Source organism: Megascapheus bottae, chromosome 7 (genome assembly GCF_031878675.1).
Source record: "Megascapheus bottae isolate mThoBot1 chromosome 7, mThoBot2.hap1, whole genome shotgun sequence".
In the NCBI taxonomy this organism is placed as follows: Eukaryota; Metazoa; Chordata; class Mammalia; order Rodentia; family Geomyidae; genus Megascapheus; species Megascapheus bottae.
The window spans coordinates 29,823,028-29,839,410 of record NC_143515.1 but is presented as its reverse complement, the minus strand read 5'-3'; the positions used below and the strand labels follow the sequence as shown (position 1 = coordinate 29,839,410).

Here is a 16,383-nt window from a genome sequence, read left to right as displayed (position 1 = left end):
GAATAGAAATGGAACGCCTATGATCATGTGCAAGTGTATTGAAAGAATCATCATCTCCTGTTGTTGAATTTTCATTCCAATAGTTTCATCATACATCATGCTCATCTTTATTTGTGGTCTGTGTTATTTCAAATTTTCTTCTGGAACAACCTGAGCTTTATACCCATAATTAGATTTGGAAAGAGATTAACTTGACAATAAAAAAAAAAACACTTAAAGAAAAACAACTAATAAAATAAACCAAACAGGAATGAAGGGCATTTAAAGGAAAATTAAAATGAAAGCAATTGGAATAAGCTCTGTGAGTGTTACACATACCTAACAAGGAAAATTGTCACGTCTCCCCTACTCCCCACCCACCCCATGTCCTCGTCTCCCTGTGCTTCTCCAGCCCAGGAACCATGCAGTGTAGAAAAATCAAATATACAAACAAACCTATAGATAGCTAGGGTGAAATCTATTTTTACAAGAACTTAACACTCTCGACTATTTACATCCGGGAACATCTTTGCTTTTGTGTTTAAAACAAAGGAAGTTCAACATTCCTCCCGGTTTTTGCGGTGTCTTGGCCTCTGCTACAGTCATCAAGCAGTTTTTTTTTTTTCCCCCTTTCCTTTATGCATCCAGGTTTTTTCAGGAATGATGATTATGTTTGGGGGCCCAGCTTGGGGCAAGCCGTCGATCCTCTGTGAAAATGAGACCACTCCCTCCGTGTAGCGAGTTCTCCAAATGAAAGGTTGGTTTCCCCCATTAGTTTGTTATTCTTTCCAGGTAAATGGTTGGTGCTGCAGACCTGGCGATGGTGGCTATGAAGCTGTGGTCTCTCCCCAGCTCTAGGCTGGGGCTCTCCTCCTGCTCTGGAGACATAGTCTCATAGCCCTTGTTGACATGGAGAGGCTGGTGGGCCTGGCAGTACCCGATCACTGGCTGTTCGTAGCTGTAGTAGGGTAGCGGCTTCACGTGGTGTGGTATCTGGGTATGAGAAACAAGAGAGAATTGATTACAATAGAAATGCTGGAGAAAGTTGCAACCTCTTCTCAGATTACATGTCTATTGGCCTGTGCTATTGCAGGTTAGCACAACGAATCGATAAACTTCAAGTTAACCAAGGAATGATTGATACTGCTTAACTCAAATTTTGGTTCAGAACAAATTATGTATATTCTGCCTAGAAAATCAGTACAAAAAATTCACGTTCTATATCTGTCTTTATCATCAAAATTATCACCACATGAAGTTTGATATAGCATAAATAACCATCAACAGGGAATTTTAGAGTATGGTGGGTACATCTCTACATGTGAATAAAGATATTACAAACTAAGGAATCTGATACCATTTCACGATCTTCACCTTTTAATGAGACTTCTCTCTAAAAAACTTAGGCTGTACACAAGACCTACCTGTCTCACTCTCTTATGTGTTGGAAATACAAAAATGTACCACCGAACACAGGATTTAGTTCTTTATTCATAAAGAAAAAAATATAGAGCATGTTATTTGTCTTCTGACTAGACTAAGTCTGACTTTTACTATAGCTTAAACTGCAGAAATAAAATCGATTGAGTTTATAGTTCAGTGGAGATCTTGACCATAAGTAATTTTCTGGCCTAATTATTCTGCGGAAAATTAACCAATCTTAAATATGTGTTTGTGAATTTATTTTCAGCAGTCATTCTTCCAATTACTACATAAGTCCCTCAAGTGCTCTTCAAACTACCTCTAGTGTTTTCTTACTGGAATCCACATTAATATGATTAATACAGACTTGACAAAAATGTATTGTTTGAATGAGAATTATGTTTTAAACAGCTTCATGCTTATTAGAATAAAGTTCACCTCCACACATTTTAAAAGATCTAGACAGGTACTGCTTTGTAAGAAAGATCACAATTCATTAGTATGTTGTCAAATGAATCTTCTTTTTGGACTAGCATTTTGGACCAAGCATTTAAAAAGTAAATGAGGAAGAATATAATCAGAGTAGCAATACAGACATGTTTTTTTCTTAGAGTTTTGTTATAAATCCTTATATATGCATATCATTGCAATCTTATTAATGAAAATACCTGATCAAAGAAAAATTCAGAGCAAATCAGCATTAAATGATTGACAATAGCTTGGATAAAGTACCTATCCTACTTTTATTTTTCTCTCTCTTTCTTTCTTTCTTTCTTTCTTTCTTTCTTTCTTTCTTTCTTCCTTCCTTCCTTCCTTCCTTCCTTCCTTCCTTCTTTCTTTCTTTCTTTCTTTCTTTCTTTCTTTCTTTTTTTCTTTTCGTTTCTTTTCTTTCTTTTTGTGGGCCATTTTGTGAGTCATGGGGATTGAACTCAGCCTGGGTACTGCCCCTGAGCTGATTAGCTCAAGGCTATCGCCCTATGCTTGAGCCAAGCCCCACTTCCGGTTTTCTAGAGGTTAACTGGAGATAAGAGTCTCAGGTCCTTTTGTGCCCTCTGGCTTTGAACCTTGATACTCAGATCTCAGACTCCTGAATAACTAGAATTACAGGAGTGAGCCACTGTGCTAGGCTTAAACTTTCTTTCAATGTATTAGTTTCCTAAAGAATTAGAAAATTAAATTTACACACACACACATATCTATATCTATATACATATATACTAAAATATATTCTAGAATATGTGGATAGATGGATGTTTACATAGTTATATACTGCATAAAATGAATTTATGTACATATAAATTTATTATACATATTATCTCTCTATATAAACACACATATATGCACATTTATGTTTCGATGTCACATAATGTCATCTATGGAGGGTCAGTACTATTTTAATTAAGTCTTTCAAAAAGCAGTGAAATGAATTATGTAATAGTAATAATGATGAATTTGTTGGCAATAGTAATAGATTTTGATCAAATGAGTTGATATGTAAAAGTCATGATCTATACAAGTTTCTCCTCAAAAACACAGATCCAGTCCAAGTTGTGATTAATATGAAAATGCTTTAGATATTTGTTATGAGTTTGGATGCTGAAAATGTGGTTAACAGATTGTAGGATAATGGGCCTTAATTCTTAGATACCAGCTATTAAGTTAGCTCTAATCTACCTTACTCCAAATCTGTACTTTTGTGAGTTTTATTATTCCTTACTCATTTAAACCTCTATATATCAGCACAATATCAAGGCATGAAATGTTTGTCAGCAAGTTCTATTTTGGCAAATCTCTAGAGTGTGTCAGTGTGCCAGAGAGGAAGAGATATATGTGGTGAAGGTCATAGGTCCCCACAACTCTGACAATGCTGAGAAACAAAGCAGACAGTTTTATGTGGGCACTGCAACAGGGAGAAACCCTTTGGAGAAGATCTACCCCAGGACAGTACAATCCATTCTTACTCTCTAGTTAGTATGTTAAAGAAAACATCTTAACTTGTTGATTAAGTTATTTTTCTAGTAACAGTCACATTCATTGGATTGCATCCCACTCTTTCAATTAATGGAGCGACTGATGGTTGTCAAAATATCCAAATTTCTGAAGTAGACAAAGCATAGGTTGTGATTCTTAGTTGTTACATTGCACAGTTAATGGGGTTTCTCCAGTCATTATAGTGAGCAAATAGTTGAATCCCCAAAACAATATGAGAAATAAAAGTGAAGGGCAGCTAGAGCCTTGCAGATCCTTCTGCATAACCAAGTTCATCTAAAGATGAAAATGTAAACCAGTAACCTAGACTTTCAGTCCTTAAATAAAGACTTCAGATTATAAGTATAATGAGAGAGAATACATTCAGCTCTAAGAAAGCAGCCCTTCTATTAATTGCAATAAAAATATATGGAAAAAAAAGAAAGCAGGATGTTTGTTATCAGCTTAAAGTAGGCTGTCAGTGACAAGGCATCTGACACACTTCAGGAGAGAGGTTTAGGTTTCTAGTTCTATCATTTCTGAACTCAGAAAACTTATTTTGCTATTACAGCTGGGATATTTTTTTGTATTTTTTCACTGATATAAACAAAAGTTTGTATCATTTCCCCATTGTATTATAGACTAGTCAGGAATGACTTATAGGATGGAATCTATTGTAAACTGCCCTCCTAATTGGTCAGTGACATCTCAACAGCAACGTGAATTGGCCAGCTTTGAGAGAATATCTGCAACATTTGCTCATTTACTGACATTCTATTCTTCAGGGTTCTATGCAATCAACTGAAATTGTGGTTTCTGAGTAGATAAAAGACTGAGGTCTTGTACTTTATAGTAATAATGTACAGTACATTAACCACCTGAGTCCCTGTGTGTATCATTGTTTCTTTTCCAGTAGTCAAAACAAAGTATCCTTAAGTTTCCTTTAATGTAGCTTTGGTATTTTTGTAAATGTGTTCTCTGAGCTTTTCTAAGGGTCCCAGTGTTCCATATTTTCTCTGATGGGCTCCACTCTATAGCTCAGCAGAATAACATTAGTTAAAGATGTCCTCATTAGCATGCATGACTACTCATTGGCTGCACTGGAAACCATGTTTTATTTACAGACAGTGGATATACAGAGACTAAGGAATCACATTGGTTTAATAGATATGATAGTCATGGAAACTGTGCCATTTGCTTCTCTGAAGCATTAAACATTTGAAAGTAAATCACACTTAAACCTTTATGCACGTTTATTTTACAACTAAATCTGATGTTGGTTAAGCGTAACCATTTATATGACTAATTAGAAATTGCATTAATCCTCTTGAGCTGTCTGTGAATACTTTGAAAAATAAGGAAAGTAATGTTACCTCTTTTATTTTTAGAAATTTCAGGTATTCCAGAAACCCTCCTTTTAATTATTATGTAATTGTCCTTAAGTCATTTTACACAGGGCTTTCAATTGAACAAGTCACTTTATGAGCATTTTGTTCATATCAACCATTTCGTCATTCCTCCTTAGTGGTTAGGAAATACATCAAGGTGGCATATTCTGACTGTGGTGTCACTAAGAGCATCTTTTTAGGGAGTATGTACTATCAAGTTTTTGGCCTCAGCTGAGACTCAAAGGGATATGAAAACCAGACTTTCTTTGAGAGTATGTTAATCTAGGCTTTCAATCCTCTGTTTGTATCAAGAACCTGAGAAATTTTTTTCTAAAATCCTCATTAATTATTTTCCCTAAGTATGATTTACTTCCAATATCATGTAGAGAGTGAAAACAAATGGAAATGGTCCACATAATTCCTGGCACTAAGAGAGTTGGCAATTCAGTCAGGAGAACAGAGTATTTTCAAATTACAGAGAGATAGATATAACTTCAAAATCAGAAAGTTGACTCTAATTCCATAGATTTTATATTCATATTAATTATATTGGAAATGAGAAATGGATGTGTCGCCATAGTTAATGTGGGAGCAATCTGAAATATGTTTGTGATATATTTGATCAAAGACGTTTGCAATTCTGCTTTGTTACGAGCATAAAATTCCAATAAAGTTACCCTTTTCTTTCAAAAGTATTCACTTTAGTTATAAGTAGTATACTATCATTCTTAAATTTTCATGGACTGTCATTAATCTTATTTATTAACTTTTCATGAACATTGTTCACATTTCAGTATTAATTCTTTCAACTGAAGTGATAAAAAGTTGAGTTTCAATTTCCTAAATGACATTTTATCTCTAATATCCAGAATTAAAGAAGACTGTCTGACTATTAAGATCTTTTGAAAAGTACTGTCATATAAATCCAGATGAAGAATTCAATATAATTGAATAGCTCATTGAAGATGGACACTGAGTTTATTGGAAGCGAAATTGATTTTTAAAATGAAGGGCAATTGCTAAGTTAATATATTATTTAAAGTTTATTCCACTTAGTTTATTAGTGTGTAAGAAGATTAGAAAAAATAAGTACAAGTAAACATGCTTGGGTCTTGTGTTTCCAAGAATTTTGTTTAAAGCTGATAGAAATTGGTGGGAAAAATGCAAAAAGAATTGGCTTGTATAATGTAAGAATAAAGTTAGCAACTAATCTGAAGGACAAATCAAAACACCACAGTATTTCAGGAACAATTGAAACCCAGACCACAGATATTACAGGAGTTTCTCACAATCATATTTGCCTGGTAATCTCAGCATGTCATGATCTCAAATACTTTCCTATACTTGACTTAACAATTAACTATCATAGCTCCTGTTTTAGTTATTTCAACTATCATAAGTAATGAATCCAAATCAAACTTTCAAATGATGCATTGCGTTCTACAATGATACATTTAGGGTTACTCCTTAATTTGAAATCATCCATAAACATTTAGACCATTGATTTCTGCTAAACTGAAAAACTTTCAAAGTAACCTTTATGGCATTATATGTAAAAATGTTTGTTAGAAAGATTAAAAGCTGCTTTTCAATATGCAAACAAAATTAGAAGCCTTGATATTTGATGACTCACTTGCTGATTACCATTCAACTGGGCAAACAAATGTTTTGTGTCAAGGGTATTTTTTTAATTTTAAAAGATTTCTTCTTTACCAAATTCAAACTTAAAGAAATTCCTTCAAGGAAAAATGAATTAAAAATGACACTAGCATAAAACTCATGGAAGCTGTGGGAAAACTAGAGAAAGAGCCATTACAGAATTATGAGTCTTTTATACTAGTGATTTGCTAAGAAATACTAAGGAAGGAGGAGAAAGAAGAATGAAGAATGCTGAAGGCATAGGAAGAAAAGAAACCCAAGTCTCTATTGCAAGATTCACTGTATGGAATATTAAGGGAGGGACAATCTTTGAACCAGAAAGCTGGTAACCTATGGGAAGTAGATAGTGAGTGCCTCCAAAAACTTTGTTTAACAGGCTTGTCATTGGCTTCTACCCACAATTTACTCCAATTGGTTAATTAATAGAAAGGGCCATGCCATCTGCAACATCTTACCACTTGACACATGCGATGACTTTCTTCCCCCAAAGTAGTTCTAAGAGAAAAGAATCTCCAGAAAAATAGAAAGATTCCAAACTCAAGAGAAGACGTTAACTCAAAGACAAATGCAAATTAACCGGGAATACACGAAAAGAAGCAAGACAAAATGTGTTCTCCCTGAAAGCATTGCTGAGGTGAACAATAGACATTCAACTATTCATTGAATGAAAAATAATCATTTCATCCTTTCTCCAATTTTGTTGGGAATTAAATTCATAATTAATGTGGAAAAATATATTATTTTTTTCATTTATTCATTACATATACTGACATGTTTAAAAATAGCTTCTCAGAAACACAAAAGATAACAGTAGAAATTAGTAACTATTCCAGCTTGGTTTTGTTCATGGGCTTATCTGTGTACAATAATGCTGCAATGTGGAAAATGCAATTCTTAGCACAATAAATGCTGGCTTTAATGTTGACAGGACTATTCAAGTCCTTTGCACCTTAAGTTCTGAGGAAGATTGCTCTGTAGAATTTGTTTTTCTTGTTCTGCTTCTATTCAAGGTTGGAAAAGCGTATTGTATTTGGTCATTTATGCTTGTCCAAAGTTTAACTTTCAAGTCCATCATAGTTCCATACTGTTACAGAACTTCCTTTGCATCATCATTACTTTCTTACCAGGATGCACTGTCTATGAGGTATCAAGAGAGTTGATTAAGTTAATGAATGAGGTTCTAGCTGTTCTTTGAAGTCAGCTCTGACTCCATTAACTGAGAAGCTTATTACATTAGCAGCACTCTCAGCTTTCAATGAGGTTTGAGCTAATGAGCTGGATTAATTAACTGGTATTAATTTCTCAAGTCTTCCTTTCTATGACTCTGGCCCATGAATGAGGGTGAATAAGTGATCTTTTGTAGTGTATTGTAACCCACCATCCTATCTACATATATCTGTATAGATTTGTCTCTAAGGTAATTAATAAAATATAGTGATAGTAAAATGTTAAATTTTGCATTTTTTTCTACTGTCTGAAAACAATGTGAAAATTTCAGTAATTGGCAATGACACAGAGAAGAAAATTTTGTTTTCCTAAAACATTAGAAGACGGGTTACTATGTCCTCCCAAAGGAGACTAGATGTTATGCACACCCTAATTTCATCTTGGAAAATTTAAAAATATACAGAAAGGAAAAGAACGGAAGCAGAAATTATCAGCATGCACAACAGATTCTATGTGAGTTATTTTTTATTCTAATGTATTGTAGTAATTTGGAAAAGGGAGTGAACCCAGGTAATGGTCACACTATGGAGACACTCTTTATTCAAACTTCCCTTCAGTTTCTCCAGTGCACATTACAAACACTTCTAGTTTTCCTTTATTTGGTAGTTTACTTGAATATGTGTTAAACCCTCTTTTACTGCCCTATACTTACGTTGGGGTCAACATGTTAACTTTATATTTTCCTTTGAAAATATAGTCATTATGGACCTTTCCAATGCATCTACTTCTTCCAATGCAGAATGTATATATATACATATATATATGTATATATATGTATATATATATATACATGCCAGAAACTACACAACAAGTTTAAGACTGCAGTGAAATTTCCATGTATTACTAATTGCTATTCTTCCTCATAAAGTAGAATAGGATATCCAGGTTAGAATTTAGAACCAAATTACAGACAGAGAAGAAGGAAAATCCCAGAAGCACTTACACATACCTGATAGAATGAAATTAATGTCTTGATATGTCTATAAGTGTAACTTCTTGGGGTTCTTGTAATTTCTAGTGTAAAAAAAGCTCTGTGATGTATGTTTAATTACGAAAATAGAAGATTCTCATTTAGAAAATTCAATCAAAACTTTATTCTGATTAAATATGTTTTATGCTAACATAATGGATGCATAAATAAGCAAGCCTGGTTTCACCTTTGAAATAAAAAGTGTAAAACTCTAGGACAATTTCTGGATCCCTGCCATACAATATATCCTATTAAGATGTAATTATATAAAAGTGAATTCGCTATCATAGTTCATTTATTTATGTGCACATTCATTCATTCATATGGCAGACATTTATCACAGAGGTTGGCAAATGTTTTTATTTTTTCCTGTTTTCAGCCAGTAGTATTGTAAGCATCTAGCTAATACAAAGTCTCTTGTGATTACTGAACTCTGAAATAAGGTGTAGTGTGAAAGTGGGCTTAGGCAAAATGTGGAAGAATAAATAGAATGAATAGGACTATGTTTCTATAAAACTTTTTTTTATATTTTTTATTGTACTTAATAAAAGGGTTACATGATATTTGCCAGATAGAAGGTGCATTAATTCACATACATTGATACCCTTTAACATGTCTTGGTATCCATTACCCTCCATCCCACCCTCCCACCCCCATCTTGGTTTTCCCCCCTTCCTATCAAATTTCAAATAACCAAATACAAATAAATTCAAAATATCAGATAACAAAGTGAGATACTGTAACAATATGAAATACCCAAGGGACAGCAAAAGAGATGAGAGATAACATAGTACATTAAGGACAACAATCATTCATTATATGGCTTTTGTTTCAATATCCTGGAGGTCCTTTCAATTAGCTTCATACTATATGGCCTTATATATCAAGGTTTTGCTCTATTGCAGATCTCTGCTAGTAGAGCACAAGGTTTCTACTGATTATGACAAATGAGGGAAACCATTGAGCCTAAGTTCCTTTGAGTCTGGCTTACTTCACTTAATATGTTTTTTTCTAAGTCTTTCCATTTCCTAACAAATGGGTCGATGTCGTTTTTTATGACAGCAGCATAGATTTCACTGTGTACAAATACCACAACTTGTTGAACCAGTCATCAACTGAGGGACATCTAGGTTGGTTCCATATCTTTGCTATGGTGAGTAATGCTGCAATGAACATTGTTGTGCTAGTGGATTTAGTATGCCCTAGATTCTGGATGGTTGGGTAAATGCCAAGTAGTGGAATTGCTGGGTCATAGGGGAGTTCTATGTTTAGCCTTTTGAGGCACTGCCATACTGCTTTCCATAATGGTTGAATGAGTTTGCACTCCCACCAACAGTGTAGTAGTGATCCCTCCTGGCCACATCCCCTCCAGCATCTGTTATTATTCATTTTCCTGATCCTGGCCATTCTAATTGGAGTGAGGTGGAATCTTAGAGTTGTTTTGATTTGCATTTCTTTTATGACCAGAGATGTTGAGCATTTCTTCATGTGTCTATAGGCCATTTTTGTTTCTTCTTCAGAGAAGATTTTCTTTAAGTCTTTGGCCCACAATGGAATAGAACTGAGGACCCAAATATTAAACCACAGACCTCTCTTTGACAAGGGAGCCAAAAAAATAGAATGGAAGAAAGACAGCCTCTTCAACAAGTGGTGCTGGCAGACCTGGTTAAGCACATGCAGAAAACTAAAGTTGGATCCTTCTTTGTCACCCTGCACTAGAATTAACTCCAAATGGATCAAAGACCATAAGGTAAAAGCTGACACACTGAAAACTTTACAAGAAGGAATAGGAGATACACTAGGCCTCTTTGGCACAGGTTAAAACTTTCTTAATAAGGACCAAGAATCACAACAAACCAGAGAAAGGCTGGATAAATGGGACTGCATTAAACTGCAGAGCTTTTGTATGGCAAAGGACATAGCTAGTAAATTAATTAGGAAGCCTACAGAGTGGGAGAAGATCTTCACCAACCAAACAACGGACAAAGGCCTCATATCTAAAATATATCAACAACTCAAAAAATTGAATCACTCCAAAACTAATCTCTAAAGTAACAACCATCCCATTAAAAAACTTTATTTTTTTCATTTTATTTTTTATTACTGATGTATAGAGGGGTTACAGTTACATTTGCCAGTAGGTGCATTACTTCTCACACACTGATACTCCTTCCCACGTTTTTGTTTCCATTTCCATGACCTTCACCTACTCCAAATCATCTTGCTTCCCCCCTTCCCTTTCCTATTTCAAATAAACAAATAAACATATATACAATATATCAGGTAACAAAGTCAGATACAGTAACAATATGAGATTAACCAAAGGGCAACGAAGAAGGAGAGAAATAACATAGTACATTAGGAACAACAATCACTAAGATAAAGCTCTTGCTTCCATATCCTAGAGTTCCTTTCATTTAGTCTCATTCTATATGACCTTATGTATCTAGGCTTTGTACTATTTTAATTCTCTTCTAGGAGAATCCAAGATGTGTACTAATTATTACAAATGAGAGAAAACATTGGGCCTATGTTCTCTTGGGTCTGGCTTACTTCACTTAATATGATTTTTTACAAGTCTTTTCATTTCCTTACAAATGGGGCAATAAAAGTCCAGAAACAAGCACATACTAAAGCCACTAGCACAATGATGTTCATTGCAGCACTATTTACCATAGCAAAGATAGGGAACCAACCCAGATACCCCTCAGTAGATGATTGGATCAAGAAGATGTAGTTCTTATACACAATGGAAAGAATGATAAAACTTTATTTATAGACCTGAAACTTGAAATTTTAACTAAGGTTTGTGGGTAAAATTAATCTTCTGAATCATTATTTTAGCCATTAAAAAGTGAACTTAGCTCTTTGGGACTTTTTTCCATACCTAAGTATTGTGCTGGCTTTGGAGTATGTAACAAAGAGTAAAGTGAGCAAAACTGAATTAACAACTCAGAGAACAAGATGATCCAGATGGGAGCTCCTTGTATTTTCTATTGGATAATCTTACTCTGAAAAGCAGACAACATCTTTCTACCTATTGCCATTACAGATTTCTCATGGAAGATCCAGGTCTCTTATACAGTAATGTTCCCAATGGCTTCCAGCCAAAGTGTTGGATCCCCACATGCTTGGTTCTTGGGAGTTTGATTGGCTCTCCTGGCAGGAATGATGAAGTCTTCTTTCAGGTCATTTATACCAAACATGTTTCCACAGGATAAAAGTTCATTGACCACTTTAGTGGTCTCTTGATCTTACATAAGACTTGACCCAGAGAAGCAATCCTGAGTATACCATGGCTTCTAAAACAGGCCCCAAAGAACTTGACATTGCATAAAAGCAATTAGGTTCAAATGTCATCTAATCATAAATTGACATCTCCCATCCACCCTCTGTTTTACCTTGTGGAGAGTTAAAAATAACCATCCTTTCTCTTCTCAGTCTCTTCTTGTGCTTGGGCTTTGTGATCACTATTCTCTTTGTCAGTGATATCCTTTTCTTTTCTTTTCTTTTTTCCTTTCGGAATTAGCCTATGCTAGTATTTTGCAAAATGTCCTTTTAGAGATAACCTTTCTTATCAACTAACCTAAAATGTCACATTACCACAATTTACATATGTAAGGCATTCCTCTTTACAGTGTCCTGGTTTTTTCTATGCAATATTTATCAAAATATTAAATGTCTTTGATGATGTTACTCTTTGCTGCTTTAATATCTGTTTTGCCTAATTTAAGCCCCATGTTTTCAGAGTATTTTTTCATGTATTTTATTGTAATTAATAGAAGACTTACATTATATTCACCAGCTAGAAGGTGCATTATTTCATATACATTGATAACCTTTCTTTTTAACTGATTGGTTGATGTCTGCTTGGAATGCTCAAATTCAAATGTATAACGTATAAGTTTGTAAGGCGTAATTGTTGGAGAATTGACTTTTTATTTAGAAAGGTGTTGCCTCGACAACAGTGACCTTCTCCCTTTCCTTTTCTCTACTGTTGTTTACTCATTACAGCTTTCCATTTTAACAGTCCTCAGATTCTATTCAGATAATTTTTAGCCTACAAATATTCATATGAATGCTATTATGATGAGAGCTAAAGATATGAGAATCCACAAAGCTTTCCATGAACCTGTCGAGTTATAATATTCAATGTACATATGTGAACATGGAGATCAGTAATTTGAAGGGATGTGCAAAGCTTGGAGATATGGAGAAGACTGATGGAAGGGGTTATACTGATCAAGATGTGTGATTCTTATAAATTGGTATGTTGAATACAAGTCCCTTTGTACAACTATTTAAAAAATATAAAAATAAGTAACAAACAGGAACATATAAGCTTATATAGAAGGTGAATGTGAGCAGAATTGTACAATGCAAAATTATTTATGGTAAAATGTCATCCTAGGGGTGTGTGAAAAGTGACAAGGTAGAAGGAGATTTGCTGATCTAGAAGTGGATGCTTCTGAATCCATGGAAAGGGAGGCTTGTGCCACAGGAACTTGCACAGGTAGGACCTCTGCACCAGTATATAGACCACGACATTCTTCTTCTTAGTGCTCCAACCATTTACACACTTAGCCCTAGATGGAAGACTACATATCCTGACTCTTTGCTGACATCATCCTCACCTCTCAACCCCTAAATGCTTCATCCTCTTGCCAAGGAGGCATCACTAGATTATAATGAGCAGTTGATACTAACCATTACACAAAATAAGAAGATTGGTATATCACTACAAATGTTTTCTGGCTCCTACTGCCAAATTAAAAAAATAATAATCCAATCACCTCTAATTCAAACACAAAGAGAAAAGGAAAGCTTCCTTTTGTTTACCATTTGAGATTACCTAACCATTCATACTTCTCCTAAAGGTAGTAGTTGTTCAGGGGCTAGGAGTGTGGCCTAGTGGTAGAGTGTTTACCTAGCATGCACAACACCCTGGGTTTGATTCCTCAGTACCACATACACAGAAAAAGCCAGAAGTTGTGCTGTGGTTTAAGTGGTAGAGCAGAAGCCTTGAGAAAGCTCAAGGACAGTGACCATGATAATAGAAATCCATTGGTCTTAGGAACCAAAAACTTGGTGCAAATCCAAATAAAAGTAAATCTAATAAGCCCTGGGTTCAAGTCTCAGGATCACAAATAACTAAATAAAAAGTAGTTCTTCAATCCTGGCTGCTGCCTTAAAGAATCTGTACCGATGCTTTTTTGTTAAATAAAAAATATACTTTTATCGCTGATCCCTATCTTATATTTAACTAGATGAGAATTTATTCAGAAATAGTGTGAGCCACACTACCAAAAAATAAAATAAAAAAATGCATCTCAAGGAGCCAGGAGTTTAACCTAGTGGTAGAGTGCTTGCATATAATGCATGAAGATTCCAGGGACAGTACCCAGGCCCTTAGTACAAGGTCCCGGACTGGCAAAAACAAAACAAAACAAAACAAAATCTCAAGTCATTCAAATGTAAATGCTGATAACAGCATTTACTGTTAAATTAAATTGCTGTCCCTTAAAGTTATAAGCCCAACAGGGAGCACATAGTACAGTTTACCCAATTCTCTATTTTTAGCAGAGTGTTTGGCTTATAACAAGGTAAACTACTTTCCAATTCGAAGCCACCAAGTAGTATCTATATGTGTGTTTTTGAATTTCTGAATAAACTTTCTCTTTTTTTAAAGGTTCAATTCATTACTACTGATTATGTTTTGTCTCATCAATTTGAGCATATTCATTTAGCCCATTCATATTCCTGTCAGTGACTATAGCACCATACTTAAGAGTTATCATCTATTTGGTTACATAGATATTCAACTCCTTTGTCTGAAGTTACAGCTAATTCAGTTGGGCAAACTTAACAACTATCATTACACCCATGTTTTCTAAATAGATACTTGTAGGTGAATTTACCTTCCTGTGGTGGTGAAGTGCCCATAAATGTTCAGTCAGCTAGAGAACTCCTTTGTCTAAACATTTTCACAATCTACTCCTTTATTTTTAAAAGTAATTTAATTTACTTGGATGGTAGTAATAGCCCATTCCACTTTGTACTATGGGGAAAAGGGATATTTTTATCTACTTAAAAGCTAATAAAGACTCCCACTGCTGAAAAATGTACAAACCTCTCAACTGTTTCCATCAAGCGATAAATTTAAAGGGAAAGAAAAAAATAATTAAAACCTCAAAGTGTTAGCAAGTAAGCAATAATGACTAGGAGAAACTTAGGGAAGGATCATTAAATTCATCTCTAGTTTAAATCAAACTGATGCTCACACACACAAAGGACCATAAAACGGTGTTCTCTGACACTGCAAATAATAAGAGTCATCATATAATTGATGAAATTAACAATCTGTGATAATAAATCATAGGATGATATCATCTTCATGTGAGGCTGCAGAAAGCTTCTTGAAGGGGCTGTTGCCCCATTCTTTGTTTGCCCAATTGCAAATGCTATTCTGAAGACCACAGAGAACTGTCATGTTCTTGAACTACTTCATTCTAACACACATCACTAAGTTTGTGTCATTGTAGTTCTACATCACTACAGAACAAGGACTTCACAAACCCTTTTAGTTCTTATGTCACAATAAAGCTTGATTGGCTTCTGTAATCTAGAAAATTTGGATAAATAAACCGATATATTTTGTGACATTTACTCAATTTATAATGTGTGTGTGTGTGTATGTGTGTGTGTAGACAAATAAACTACCATTTTAAACCATCCTTTCTCTTAAGCCTACCATTCTTCCAGTATTGTTTCTCCGTACATTTCTAATCTCTCTACCGAAATAATCCCTTGATCAATAAATTTCTAGTTATGTTGCTACCTACCTAACATTTAATTGAAATCTATTTATGATTGATTATATTACTCTCTGCTGTAAATGAATCGGATATCCTGAGCTTCTGACTAGGTTGGCAGGTCACTTTTTATCTATTATCCTGTCAGGTCTGTGCATTTCTTCTTCATCCTAACTTTCTGATATTAACTCCAGTCAGTGTATCTAGCCTAGGGTATAGTAACTTCCCACTATTCTTCACACACTGATTTAAGAGTTCTTTTTCCTCAATTATATTTTAACACAACACATTTTAGTTTTTCATCAGGAAGGCTTACTGACTCTAATAATGTTAACTAGAACAATACAATTTTATATTGCCACTGAATTTCTGTCTACTAATTAATTAGAAAATAATATTGATCATAAAATTATATATATATTATATACATATGTATAATGTTTATAAAGTTACTGCAAAAAGCTCCTATATTTTATGAGGTTAGAACATCAAGAAAGTCCTCAGTGCTTGGAACTGATTATATGTTTGACACGGAGTTTAATATTGTAAATATATGTATATATGTGTATGTTAATTTGTACTGTCTATATCATTTGGTATTTTTAAAACTATAGTTATTTCATTATGTAAACAGAAGACATATTAAGTTAAACCAACAGTGAATATAGACACTACCAATTTCTTCCTCTTTCCTCTTGATCATGTAACTTGACTGATACTAGAGAGATAATTTGTGGAAGAAAAGGCAAAGACAGGGAAAATTGATGAGAATACAAAGAGATAATGCAATACAATTCCTCAGTGGCCTGAAGTTTATGGCCAATGAGTAGGAGATATTGAAAGTTAATGAAAAGTTTCATGACACATTTTAGGATATTTTGAGCCTCAAAAAGGATACATGTTTCCCACAATTCTCCTTCCTTTTTTTCCCCTAAGTAAACCCAGAGCTCATCTACTT

At 34.4% G+C, this 16,383-nt stretch overlaps 1 protein-coding gene across 1 annotated transcript in view; it reads right to left on the bottom strand.

Moving 5' to 3' along the window:
* Positions 1-610: 610 nt before the first annotated feature.
* Positions 611-16,383, bottom strand: part of Lrrtm4 (leucine rich repeat transmembrane neuronal 4) — a 713,810-nt gene continuing 698,037 nt past the window's right edge. Inside the window, exon 3 of the mRNA XM_090336123.1 lies at positions 611-972. Coding sequence (XP_090192249.1) covers positions 751-972 — 222 coding nt within the window. The 3' untranslated portion in view covers positions 611-750. The remainder of the gene's footprint in view (positions 973-16,383) is intronic.